The following is a 13,140-nucleotide window of genomic DNA, read 5'->3' as shown; positions in this document are numbered from 1 at the left end:
TGAAGGATAAAGAAAATACATTTTCTTTCCACTGACAATTCTTGAAGACTGAACTTTGGACCTGCCTCTTAGTTATTTTTGTGAATTTCTGTACTGGCTATAATTAATCTTAACCCATAGGGAGCATGCACTAACAATTTAGTATTTTTGAATTGTTTAGAAATTCAAAGAACTTTGTGAAAGTCTTTTGTTAACTCCTTCAGGAAGCAAATATTTTGAAAAACTTCCAGGAGTTGTCTAAGGCATTTAACAACAGATTTCTTGGCTGTCTCTTGGAAGTGAAAGTAGGCAAAGCAGTCAAAAGAGACCATGCTAGTCATGGTTATATCTACAAAAAGCAGTTTGAGAGACCAAGGATTGTATCTTAGTTTTTGAATAATGAAGGAGCTGAGCTAAATCTGCCAGCTCAAGAATGGGGAAGTTTGTTTACAGCTTTTTCTAGTCCAAAGCCATAATGCGGCAGACATGGCTGTTAATGGATTGATGTAATGTAACTGGAGAATTCAAACTTCCATTAATAATTCAGCATTTTAAAATTAAAATATTTCTGTTTTTTATTGCCCTGTTCTGCCAGTGCATATAGGTATTTTATTTTAATTTATTTTCTTCAGAATACATGAATGCAATGAAAGCCCGTCTTTCTACCCTTCTTCTGTTTCCTACCCTGGAGAAAAGCAGATATTTGTCAAACACAGCAACTACTATAAAGAAGTTACTATAAACTATATTGTCTCTTTTTTTCCACAGATGAGGAGACACTCCTACTTAGTTTTTTTGTTCTGTGGGATAATTTTGCCTGGAATCCTTGGGTTTCCACAGACAAATACCTCAATTGATTGTGATTCTCTGTTACCAAACTATGAAGCTGAACCACAGACATCTTCACCACCATATATTATTGCTGTATCTTTTGATAACTTTGAGCCAGGAAATGAAATCCAAGGTAAATAATCTGAATGACATAAAATCTTTATCTGTATCTCCCAGAATTACCAGGTTTCGCCAAAATTCCCCAATTTTCCTCTCATTCTAGTTAAATTTACTTTTTTATTTCAATATCATTCATCTATACCTGAGATATTAATCTTTTTTGAAATGCTTTATATATACATATATATGTATATATTTGTATAACTGAAAATATATTATCTCAGTTTTTCTTTTCCCTATCTAATAAATATATATTAACTTCATGCTATAATTTTTATGACAAAATTAGCATGAAATTGGACAGCTGGCCAAACTGGACTAATAAATAGTTGCTGTTTAATTTAGGATTTGAGTATCTGCTGTTGTATCAGGCCTCTGTGATACAAAGGGATCCTGCTCATTAGAAGTTCATATGCTGTCATCTTACAGGAAAATAAAAATTCAGGATGCAGTATAAGACAACTCAAGAGTGAGACATTTTGAGTCATCCTTCTAAGAGCTGCATCCCAGATTTTATCAAATTACAAGAGGTGGAGCTATTGTAGTTTAAACCACCTTTTTATTTTCTTAATCCCAAATTGCTCTCTGGATGAAACATCTTGACAGCCTTGTTTCTCCACACTATGGTGCCATCTCATGGTGCTGTCACACTTTAAGTGGCTTGTGAAGGATACTTTTTCCAGCCATTTGCTAGAAGTATCATGGACATGGAAGTGAGTTGTAACCTGTCACATGTCTCTTGTTGTATCTCAGTAGCTGAAAAAGAGCATTATTCACTGAATAGCTACTGTCTAGCTGGGATTCTGTTTTACCTGAACCTAGTAGCATAGACGTCCTTCCATGGAGAGTGATATGTGGGGAGGAGAATGGAGAAGCATTAAGAGTCCTATTATACCTGCCATTCTTGGAAAAACATGTGTGAATAGCTCCTTCGAGGACAAGAAGGCTGTGTGGTTACCAAGAGCTATTTTAAAAAGAGTATTGCCAGCAAAATGATGGATGAAGTATATGCAGAATATTCTGTGAGGTTATATGGGATTTACCATGACAAAGATATTGAATCCCAGATGCTACTAACCTTGCCTCTTTTCTTTTTTTTTTTTTTTTTTTTTCCTAACCATGCTTTTCTTGCTGTAGCACTACTTTTCTATTGCTTCAAATTGTAAGCATCCATTACCTCGTCTCAGGGAGCTGAATTAGCTTGCCCTTCCATTGCAGTTTCACCTGTGGTATGCCATGTGCCAACACTCACAGTCACATCTGTGCTTGATTTAACACTGCATTGAGGTGTTAGATGTCATCCCTTCTGTGATACCTGAAAAAATTAGTGAATTAGGACTGAAAGTTGATGACAAATTGGAAAGGTAATTATGCAGGTGTTTGGAAATGTTAAATTGTCAAGGTATAATTGGTCCTTGCCTTGACTTGTGTCTCATTCCCAGTTAGTCTGTCCTTATTTTTAATGAGTATGCATACCTTTGAGCATAAACCATTATTCTGATTTTATTTGTGAAAGTGACTAATATTGGCACTAGTGGAGCAAGTTTATAATAGATCATAACAAATTTGATTATGCCTCTTGAAATTTAATTTAAATTTGGATGTACACAAACCATGAAACTGCTCTCCTCCATGTTTTTCTGAGCTCCTTCAGTAATAAAATTTGAGTAAAATTGAGTTCATAATTACTAATTTTTCATATTGAAAATAGAGCGAGAGCCAAACTGTCTAGTTTATCCAGTTGTAACACATTAAAAAAAAAAAAAAAAAAAAAAAAAACAAACCAAAAACCGCAAAAAATGGTCCTGCAATTCAGCCTTAGGCAAAAGTAAATCTCTTATTTTGAAACAGAGGGAGAAAGAAGTGCAATTCTCTTTCTGCCATAGCTATTTTGACTTCATAGGCCTAATTAGACAGAAAATAAATAACCTTTTGTTCAGCAGGGCCATTGGACAATATTCTCAGTATGCATGGGGAGCAAATGAGATGAATATGAAAGGTGTAGTCATTTAGTAGAGCAGAATTACTTTTTAAATTGTCAATCATATATTTCATGTTGCTTTACACAGAAATGCCTCTCCAAATTTCCTCCTTTTCTTTTATTGTCATTCTCTTGATAGTTAATTAAAATGGTAATAAATTCCAGTATTTTTAAATACTGTAAAAGGTTTTAAGAATTTCTGTACATGCAGTCTTCTGCTTTGGAGTAAGGGAAATTAGATGTTAAACATTTAAGAGGTTTTAGCTGTGTATGAAACGTAAATTTCTCAAAATGTCTGTTTTCACAGTGACTCTAGAAGCACTTAAAGATGTTGGTTTTAAAGGATTTAATCTGCAAGCTCGAGAAATAGAAGGAGATGTTCCTATTGGTACTTTTAAAATTACAGATCCAAACACTAAAGGCTTGGAATGTCATAATGTGACGGTATGTGTTTAGTCTTTATAATACTTACTTAAGCTTGGTTTCCTTTTAAATATTTTAATCAGAATTAATAGAACAAGTGAGCATTTTTTATACGGCAAAGTTATTTCATCAGTAGAGTTTAAAAATTTAGACTTTCTCAGGAAATAAATGTATCTTCCCGATGTGATATGAAGCTACCTGGCGCTTTTAAGGAGGACATCAGTGTACCTGCTGTAGTAGAAACAGTTCCCCTAATAATATAGGTAAAAGTAACTTTTGCATCTTATATAATATGTATTTCTTTTTAATTGCAGAATTCAGCAGTAAGTCATACAAATTCAGATGTGAAGCAGAAAATTACAACAACATGGATTGCTCCACATGATGTTAGAGATCTTCAGTTTATGTAAATAATTGTTTTTCTTTTTTTTTTTTTTGCCTTGAAATTTTATTTCTATCGATTATTTTGACACGGATCTGTGTTGCTGTTTCTGATGTTTTTGTCTGGCCTCAATCATGGGTTTTTCATAGTTTGTCATAACTTCCTACTGTATCCACTAAATAATGTAATTTCCATTTCAAGGTATAATTATAAAAGGTAAACACTGTCCTACAGATGTTAATGTATGTAAATAATTCCATTAAACACAGTGTTATTAATGGATCTTTGAGTAACCAGTCTTTACACTTTGACCTCTTTAATTACAAGAGCAACAATGTGAATATAACAAGTTCCCTGAATAAGTAAAGTTCAGGCTCTATTCAATTATAACTTTTTTCATTTTGAACAGCAGAAAAGTAGTTTGATATTAATGCTCATAGGATAAATTTAAAAATTGGTTTATGACAAATGAACTAACTACTGCAAACAGGAAAAGGCAAATTTATCCTATATTTAATGCTAACTTTCTTGCAGATCTGAAGCTTGTAAAAATATCACCTGGTCTATCCAAATGCATCCTTGATGTAATTGGAAAATATCTAAATATTTGGTAGCTGGATATTGTTTGAAGTATAGATTTATGATAGGAGCATCTTGGCCTTGCTTCATTAAACCTTGAGGAATACAAAAAGGGGCAAAAGTACACAAAGTAAAAACATGATAACTTCCACTTGCTAACGTCATGAAGATCCGTTCACCATCATACATCAAGATTGTCAGAGCAGGAAAGAGTTGTGACAATTTTTATGGATACCTGAGTTGACACTCCCCACTGGACTGAATGCTTCTTCAAATAGTGTCCATTCGTCTTCTGCTCCTTCTCAGTATCTATTTTATTTATCTTCAAAATTATGTTAAAAGATACTATGGTAACTGGAAAACAGAAATGTTCTGGAAAATTATTATGTTCTTTTCAAACTTGTACTGTGTACCCTTAAAATCAAAACAGAGTGGCTTTTCTTGTCTCAGGGGGAGGAGTGCTTATTGATATTTTATACTGAAATATTTTGATATAAAAATAATTACTTTGTTTTCTTTCCAGTGCAACTGTTGTTCAAGACCTAGAGAAATTTTGGGTTGGAATTCAAAGCAAAACTCTCACACCTACACATTCTGAGTCAGTTAATGGGACAGGAAAAAGTAAAAGGAAGGTATGTTTTGAGTGTATTTGCATATTATTAATTAATACAGTAAATTAAAATATCTTTGACTTGATAAAAGACACACATTCATTGTCATGTATTCATTAACTAAGATGGCCAAAATCATTAGGTATTTTCAATGCTTTTAATTTAACTGCCTAATCCTCTTACTAAATTGATAAAAAAATAAATATTATTTTTCCCCCACAGAAATAAGGAAACTAATAATCTAGTTATCAAAACATTCCATAGAATAAAGACAAAGAAAATCAGTCATAAGGAGAACTCTACCGTACTTCTGGTGTACTGTGCTGTTCCTAACTGCTGCCTCAGTCTCTGGGAACTATAGCTGTGTAGCTTATGTTCAGAAATTAGTTTGTTTAATCTTTGGCCAAGATTTATGCTCGTGTCAAACATTTTAAACATGATAAGCAGCTAAAGTAAAGAAAGTCTGTTCAAATCTACCGGTTTGGTTCTTGATTGTAGCAACACTGATTTGTGTCATCTTGTGATCTAACCAAGAGTGAACACCTTTTTGTCCCTTGCTTTTGTCCCTCACTACTTCACCAGATATATTTCTGGTTTCCTATAGTAAGCTGCCTTTTTTTTTTTTCCCAGTAAATAATTTGTAAATGTTTCCTCGTTTGTTTTTTTTTTTTTTTTTTTCCCACAGCTTATGATAGAATTAGAATGTAACAAGGTAAGAGCAATTTTTCTTCGATTTCTCAAATTTCAATTACCTCAGTTTCAGAATTCCTGTCCTAATGGTGCAGTTGTTTCATGGTTGTAGCATGAGGATTATATCATACCATTCAAATTACTTTCCTAGCAAGATCTCATTTATGCTTACATTTTTGTATGCAGTTTTGAAGTTACTTTTGGTTTTAATTAGTTAACATCAGTTCTCAGATCAGATTGTTACAGTGTGTAAGGTATTGTAAGCAATTAAACACTTCTTCACTCCAACCATGAATGTGAATTCAGTTAATTTCCTGTTTAAAATAATTTGGTATTTATACACCAGTCAATAAACAGTAACTGGAACCTGTACTTTCTTGCAGCGTGGAGGGACTTATACAACACAAGGCCGATGCATCATGGTAAGTATTCTTTCTCCAAAGACATTGATATATTGCTAATTGCCCAAGATCTCAAGACCTAGTCAAAAGCTTATTCTAGTCACATCTTTATCCCACTTATTGCACAATTTATTTTTCTTTTTGGCAATTTACCTTGGTTGAATAAAATCTCAAACTTTCTAACCGGTTGTCAGCCTTGTTACCATTTCCTCCTGCAGGTTCTCTCTAGCTAATCTGGAGTAATTTTCTAATAGAATTTTTCTTTTTTCTGTCTTCACTTTTTAGTCATAGTACTTGCTTGCTTTTCAAGATCACTTATTTCAACAGCTCTGAAACATTGCCTTTTGCAAATTGTGATCTAGATATAAAATTTAACTATTTGATTATTTTTTTTTCTGAAAACTATCGATTGCAGCTCAGTGAAGAAGTTGCTTTATCTTCTTTCCTTTCTCCCAGTAAATATGCCCAACATTTCGTAGTGTCTAGTGATTACATAATCATATCAGTAGAAAGTTTTCATCTACTTTTTAATGATCTTGACACTGTAGGTCTCCTCCTCAGCGATGGACAGCAAGTGTATGAGGCCAGATAAAAAAGGGAGCAAGCAGCAGAATTACATTAATTTATACCAGTGGTTTTGGCATAGTTTTGATTGTTTGTCTTTAAAGATCCGTGAAATAATTTTAATAGTATCAGTTGGTGGAATGAAGTCACAGAAAACTACTTCATGTGTTCTTCCTTTTCCCACCAAGTAGATCTTTTTTTCCTGAAAATCATTTATATAAAAATCAATTTCTGCAAAATAATTAATAACATTTTGATTTATTTACAGGTGGGACCATCCAGTTCCTCTCAGAACAGCTATTCAGGCAGTCAGGTAAGAGTCCTAACTGCCAGCATTTGTACGTTTTCCTTTAGTAACCTTGAACAACTAAAATTCTGTAACTAGAGTACTCAGATGATTTAATACTGTACTGAGATATCATCTCTTCTAGTTAACGCAGAATGCCAGAGTTATTCATCCAGTAAACTATATGTTTAGTACCTGGATGAAGTTCAACTACCTACATTCTGCAGAACTCAGTAGCTTGCTGTCGTTATTCTTGCCAACAGGATGCCTCACCATCTCTAATTTCACACACTAAGCATTTTTATCAAGTGCATTGACCCTTTTGAGGAAAAAAAAAAGATTACTTCCGTTTTCTTAGAATATTCATATCTATCTGTGCACATGTGCATGCAAACGGAGTCACAAACCATCTACTTCATAGTTTTAGATACATCTGGCATGATGGAAATGAAACTGTACTTATTATTAATTGATAAGTTAGGCATTTTTTTATTTCTTTTTTTTTGATAATCAAAATAAATGGTCTAATTATACTTGTGTTTCACTGTCTTCTCCACAAAATTCGCAAAATTTCTCCAAACTTGAACAGACATTCACACATATATTTAAGCTCCAGTATAATTTCTGTATCACTTTCAACACCAGATCATATTTACAATTGAAAATTTGGGGATTTCACAGTCTAGTTAGCCTTTTAAAACTTCTGGGATATGTATGTCTTCATTCTCACTGATCTTCACTTAATCACAGCAATGTTTACTTGGTTTTTAGTTAATTATCTCCACTATCATAATGCGTCTATTTGCACTTGAACTGTCAGATGCTTTCTGGTATGTCTCCAGTTTCTTGAACTGATACTCTCAAGGCTATATTTCTTACTACTTTTTAGTAATTTATATTTATTAGTGAATTATCTGGTAATATTCCATTTGTTCAATCTTCACTACTTGTAAGAGCAATTACCAGACTCTGAGAAATACCAATTATTTTCATGTATACACTAAATACTGATTTTCTTCATTGTAGTTCTTTCATTTATAATACATTCTCTTTTCGAAGAGCTGAGTTTCTCATCTTGTCACGTAACTACATGAAGTTATTAATTTGTTCTAAAATTATAAATAATTTAGTAAAACAACTTGTGGATTTTTACAGGTTACATGACCAATGACAAAGTTATATGAAATCCAGATGATGACTAATGTCTCATACTAAATTAGAATTGCTACAGCCAGCTGCCAGTGAACTGGTAACCTCTGTATTGCTTATCCCATATTTGCACATACATATTGCAGAGCTGTTTTTTTTTTCTTTCTTTCTGCCCTCCCCCCCTTTTTGTTCTTATGTGGAAATAATTGACTTCTGTTTTTATTTCAGAGTGGAGTAGTCTACACAATAAGCAAGAGTGGATGTGCCCCTGTAAGCACTTTTCTTACATTTACTTTTTTGTCCCCAACATTTATAGTAACTTCTAGACTTTAGTGGGAGTTTCTATTGCCAATGGAAAATAAAGAAGATTAATATTACAGTTTATTCAATGACATAAAGTGGTTGGCAAACTGAGATGTTAAATAGAAATATATAGATGATAGAATCATGAAAAAAGGACACATTACGCTCATTATACAGGTTGTCTGTTCTCTCCTAATCAAGACAAAACTGGTGTGAATTGGTCTGAATGTTTTAAGTTGTTCTTCCTCTCACAATTAATCACACAAATATGTACAATAACTAAGGTTATTTCAGTTTTTCATTTTTTCATGCATCAGGGATACTTTGTGAAGTTATGTATCCTAGACAGGTCAAGCCAGTCATCCAGAAATAGGTGAGAGATGCAAGAGTGCTCTAATGTGGTGCTGAATGGATCAAAAACTTAGCTGAAGTATTTTTATCAAGATGCTGACTAATTGTATGGACTAAAATATTTGTGAATTCAGGTCAAATATATATAATTATATTGGTTTCTTTTCAACATTTGCAAGATAAGATTTTTAATTTTTAATGTAAATTTACTATGTCCAAACATTTACTCAATATAAAAAAAAAATGAGAAAAAACTTGACAGGCAAATGAAACAGTCAAATTTACTCTTTCTATATCAATGATGGGGTTTTTTGCTTGTTTTTCATAGTATAGCAAGTAAACAAAAATAAGCTAGTCATGTAGTTCTTTTGTTGAGCACTATCAGTTGCCACTTTAAACTGGAAAATTGGGGATGACTCAACATCAACAAGGACATTGTTTCCAAAAATGTAAAACATCCATGTCATCAGTGCTTGTAAAATGTAAAATTGATCTCAATGTGTACTGGATTTTTGCAAAGAACAACAGAATTACAGTTTTGGGGGAGACTATTGACTGTATTAATAAGTAAGATTTATTTTAAAAAATGAACTATTACTACTTATGCGGGACCTCGATATTTTATATTTGGTTGACTAAATCAGGACATTGTTAATTTTTTTTTCTTTCCAGTTTCCACTTCCTAATTTATATATATATGTGTATGTACATATTACATACAGAACATGTTTGAATTACAAGCATTATATTAAATCTTTATAAATCATTTATATTAAAATAATGTCTTGACAATGTCTGTTTTAAAATGTTTCCTGAGTACCACTAGATAATCACTACTATACAAAAGGGCTAATGTGCCTTGTTCTTATGTTCACACGTGGGTGTTCATACATTAATAGTGGTGAGCACAATACTCTCCTTATCACCCATTCTTTACACACTCTACATAAGGATCAGTCAGAGTTGAGGGTGTCTGAAGTGTGCCTTTTCTTCTTAAGCAATTATAGAAGAGAAATAACTGTTTTCATTTTTTCCTTAGGGAGGTGCTGCTAGTGCATATGGTCAACACGCCTGTAGAGATGTAAGCTGGTTATATATGTATTTACTGACTGTTTATTACTATGCTTCTTAACTCATCTCTTCATTGCAAATTGCATTTGATTTTCTTTTGCAGAGCTATATTATTCTTCCTAAATATATTAAGGAAAATGGTGGTAGTCTGAAGTATTATTCTGAGATTAAAAAACAAAATTAAAAGATGTTACATTGTAATGTCCTCGAAGTGCGATCATTTATGTTATAGGGGCTACTCATCACCTATTATAAACACTTAATTTGTTAGCCTGCTAAAATGTCAGAATTCTTACTACATAGTGTTTTTTATCTGTGAGAGTAATTGTCTTTGGATATTGCATATTGTGCAGTATTATTTGTGGTTTTTTACAATCTTTGTGTATTAATCCAGTAACACTTTCATTAGTAGAGAAATTTTTGTCAGCCTCATTTATTTTATTTTCACTTGAAAACAGATTTATTTCAAAATCTAACATACTTTCCATCTTTAAAATCACAAAAACAAGTGAAAAAAGTCTATCAGAAAGACAACACACTGTAATGCCTGTTAGGAACTGAAACCCTAGCCAAGAAACTGCTTAATCATATGCTTAACTTCAAATATGTCATTAATTATATTAATTCCTAAATATTTAATATATTTTATATTTGTTTAATATGTAAGGGTAAACTGTATTTGTGATAGAGCAAGATTAATCTTATGGCTATAGTAGAATTTTGGAAAATTTTTACTTCAGCTTTCATTAAGCAATTTCAGTATACTTTACTATTGTCCTAGATTTATTTAAGTCTAGAGGTAATCAGTTTGAAGTGTACATCCTCTAAGGAAAAAAGCAATGACTTCTAGATATAATTAACAAATTACTGTATAAATAAATACCTGATTTATATTTTTATTTCAGAGTGCATCCTTATCCAGCAGTGGTCTTGCCTATGGCCAGGTAACTGTGTGCTTTCCAACATGTTTTCAGTTTCCTAAACTATTCAGAAACTAAGCAGTTATGCCCAACTTTTAGCAAACAATAGTAAAATTAATGGAAGGGGATAAAGGAGGACTGTCTTCAAATGGTTAAGTAATAACCATATCCGGAAATTACTTCAATAGATGTATTATATCTTTAGTGTATGTTGTAATATCAACCTTGTTAGAAGTTATATACTTATGTTTTGCACAAAAACTCAATTATATTTATTCTGTAAATGGACACTGTTATTATGATCTTGCAAAAGTCAGTGCTTTCTTTGATAGTTACTAAGGAATTAAAGTATTTTTTGTGGCTTTTATCTATGCAATTGTACGTATGGGTTCATGAAATGGAAAACATTGCTGCATGTTATTTTATGCTTCATTTAAAACATTTCTATTCATATGGCGCATCCAATTTATCCCAGTTTATATTTCATCAGTAGTTTCCTTAATTTGGGGGGACAGGTTCTCGAGTTTGGGTTGGCTTTTTTTTTGATAAAGGTAGAAAAGATTAATTATAATTTTCTTCTACCAATAGATTATTATTAACAGACTTCCAATTTGGTATTAGATTAAACATTTGCAGTTTTTACACAGTGCTGTGTAAAAGTAGCAAAATAATTGAGGTTTGTAGAAAAAAATTCAACCAATTCATTTATTTCAGTTGTTCATCTGTTAATTGACAATACATTAATAGTTTTATTCAGAATCTTATTTAGTTTGGTAATTTAAGGAAATTATGTTAGCTATAACAGTCTTGTGGAAAACAATGCTGTAGTTAGTTTGTCATACATTTACCTAAGTAAAAAATGGATTCTATATTCTTTACAGTCTGTCCCTTCAAGCAGTTCAGACTCCAGTAAGAAGGTAAGCACTCCTTTTCAATTCAAAGGGAAAAAATTCTTACAGTTGTAACTTGGCATGACTGGTTTTATTTCAGTGGTACTACAGTTCCTTTTACCAGTTAAGACTTTTCAAGGTTTTAACCCAGATTGGTTCATATGATTTGAATCAGTTTGGTTCTTACATGCCTTATACTAATAAGCGGTGTTGTAGTGACTTTTGTTGATAGTTGACTTAACTGTATATAAAATAAAATTTCATACATGTTAATGGGGATTTGTTTTAAAAAAGTTAGGATAGTGATTGTGATGTAATTAGGACTTTTAAGGATATAGATTCTGCAATTATTATTCAGATGGGGCTAGAGAATGAGTGTGACTCAAAGCAAGTGAAATCAATAGGATTCATATTACTGCTGAAGTGGAGTCATAATATTTACATGGACTCTTCCTCTCAGTTCAGTCCCCAGGAAGTTCAGGGCTAATACTATAGTGTGTTCACTAAACACACACTGTACTCATTCATGTCCTCACAGATATTTTTTTTTCATTTTAATTTCTCATTGTTTTAATAATTCAAAACATATTGATAGATTTCTTTTTTTAATACCTTGGGTTTAAAACCATAATACATCTCCCAGTTTTATACTAGAATTCTTTACTTCTGATAGCACCAACTTTCTTCTTCCTTTTTATACCACTAGATAATATGAACTGGTTTTAGTTTTTTTTTTTAAAAAAAAAAAGGGGGTGGAGGAAAAGCCTAAACAGAAGACACTACTACTGCATTTGGTTTACTTTTTCTGAACAAACTCAGTATTAAGTCTTTTTTTAGCATACTACTGAATAAAGAGAAAATAAATTGATCTTCAAGTTTGGGGTGGAAAGTTGAAGATCAAAAAGAACACACAGTATAGGCCAGTGGATATGGTATGATACATGAAATCCCACTTCTGCCTCTATAGCTGAGTCATTGTGAGACTGGGAGCAAGTCTTTTATCTCGTTATACTCTTGTGTAAAATGTGTATACTTATATATTCTTTTTACTTGGTAATGTGCATTAAATTTTTAAATAAAAATAGCATTTTATAAACATGATCATGCATAGCATTTTTATAAAAGTTTGTAAATTTAGAGAATTCAGTATTCTTCATTTTCCTAACATATTTAACTATTTAAATAAACTCTATGTTGAGTAAACACCTTCCTCTGATTTCTCTATAGGTAGTGGTCATTGCCAACAGCAACCCTTTTCCACCTGTGGTAAGCAGTTTTTCTCTACAGTGCTCAGAATATTGACTCAAAAAGCTTTCAAATATCTACATACTTAATTTGTCAGAAAGATTCCTGATATATGGAGACAACTCTTTGGCAGATAGGCTTTACCCTAGGTGCATAATTATCTTCAGGGAAAGCCAGTAGTAACATAGCTACAAATCTCGTGGTTGTGATTGCTGTTAGTACTTGCAGAGATACTGAATTAGCTGCAGATTCCACATCTTTCAATTCATACAGTCTCTGTGTTCCTGAATAGTTTAAATTTTCTGTTTCTATTGCAATTTTCTTTTGTAAATTCACTTCTACTCTAATTTTTAAACTATTCAAT

General features: G+C 32.3%; 1 protein-coding gene across 18 annotated transcripts in view; it reads left to right on the top strand.

Annotated features, from left to right (window-relative positions):
- The window catches only part of LOC116963542 (hornerin-like), an 84,115-nt gene that overhangs the window by 30,555 nt on the left and 40,420 nt on the right, over window positions 1-13,140 (top strand). For all 18 annotated transcript variants that reach the window (XM_042784686.1, XM_042784729.1, XM_033000807.2 and 15 more), the window contains 12 exons: window positions 748-943; window positions 3,219-3,355; window positions 3,649-3,740; window positions 4,819-4,927; window positions 5,592-5,618; window positions 5,980-6,018; window positions 6,830-6,874; window positions 8,225-8,266; window positions 9,690-9,731; window positions 10,627-10,665; window positions 11,523-11,558; window positions 12,759-12,797. In XM_042784686.1, the coding sequence (XP_042640620.1) occupies window positions 748-943; window positions 3,219-3,355; window positions 3,649-3,740; window positions 4,819-4,927; window positions 5,592-5,618; window positions 5,980-6,018; window positions 6,830-6,874; window positions 8,225-8,266; window positions 9,690-9,731; window positions 10,627-10,665; window positions 11,523-11,558; window positions 12,759-12,797 (843 nt within the window). The remainder of the gene's footprint in view (window positions 1-747; window positions 944-3,218; window positions 3,356-3,648; window positions 3,741-4,818; window positions 4,928-5,591; window positions 5,619-5,979; window positions 6,019-6,829; window positions 6,875-8,224; window positions 8,267-9,689; window positions 9,732-10,626; window positions 10,666-11,522; window positions 11,559-12,758; window positions 12,798-13,140) is intronic.

Source organism: Tyto alba, unplaced genomic scaffold (genome assembly GCF_018691265.1).
Source record: "Tyto alba isolate M040663 unplaced genomic scaffold, T.alba_DEE_v4.0 Super-Scaffold_1000006, whole genome shotgun sequence".
In the NCBI taxonomy this organism is placed as follows: domain Eukaryota; kingdom Metazoa; phylum Chordata; class Aves; order Strigiformes; family Tytonidae; genus Tyto; species Tyto alba.
The sequence above is the reverse complement of the archived record's forward strand: the minus strand, read 5'-3'. Positions and strand labels throughout refer to the sequence as shown.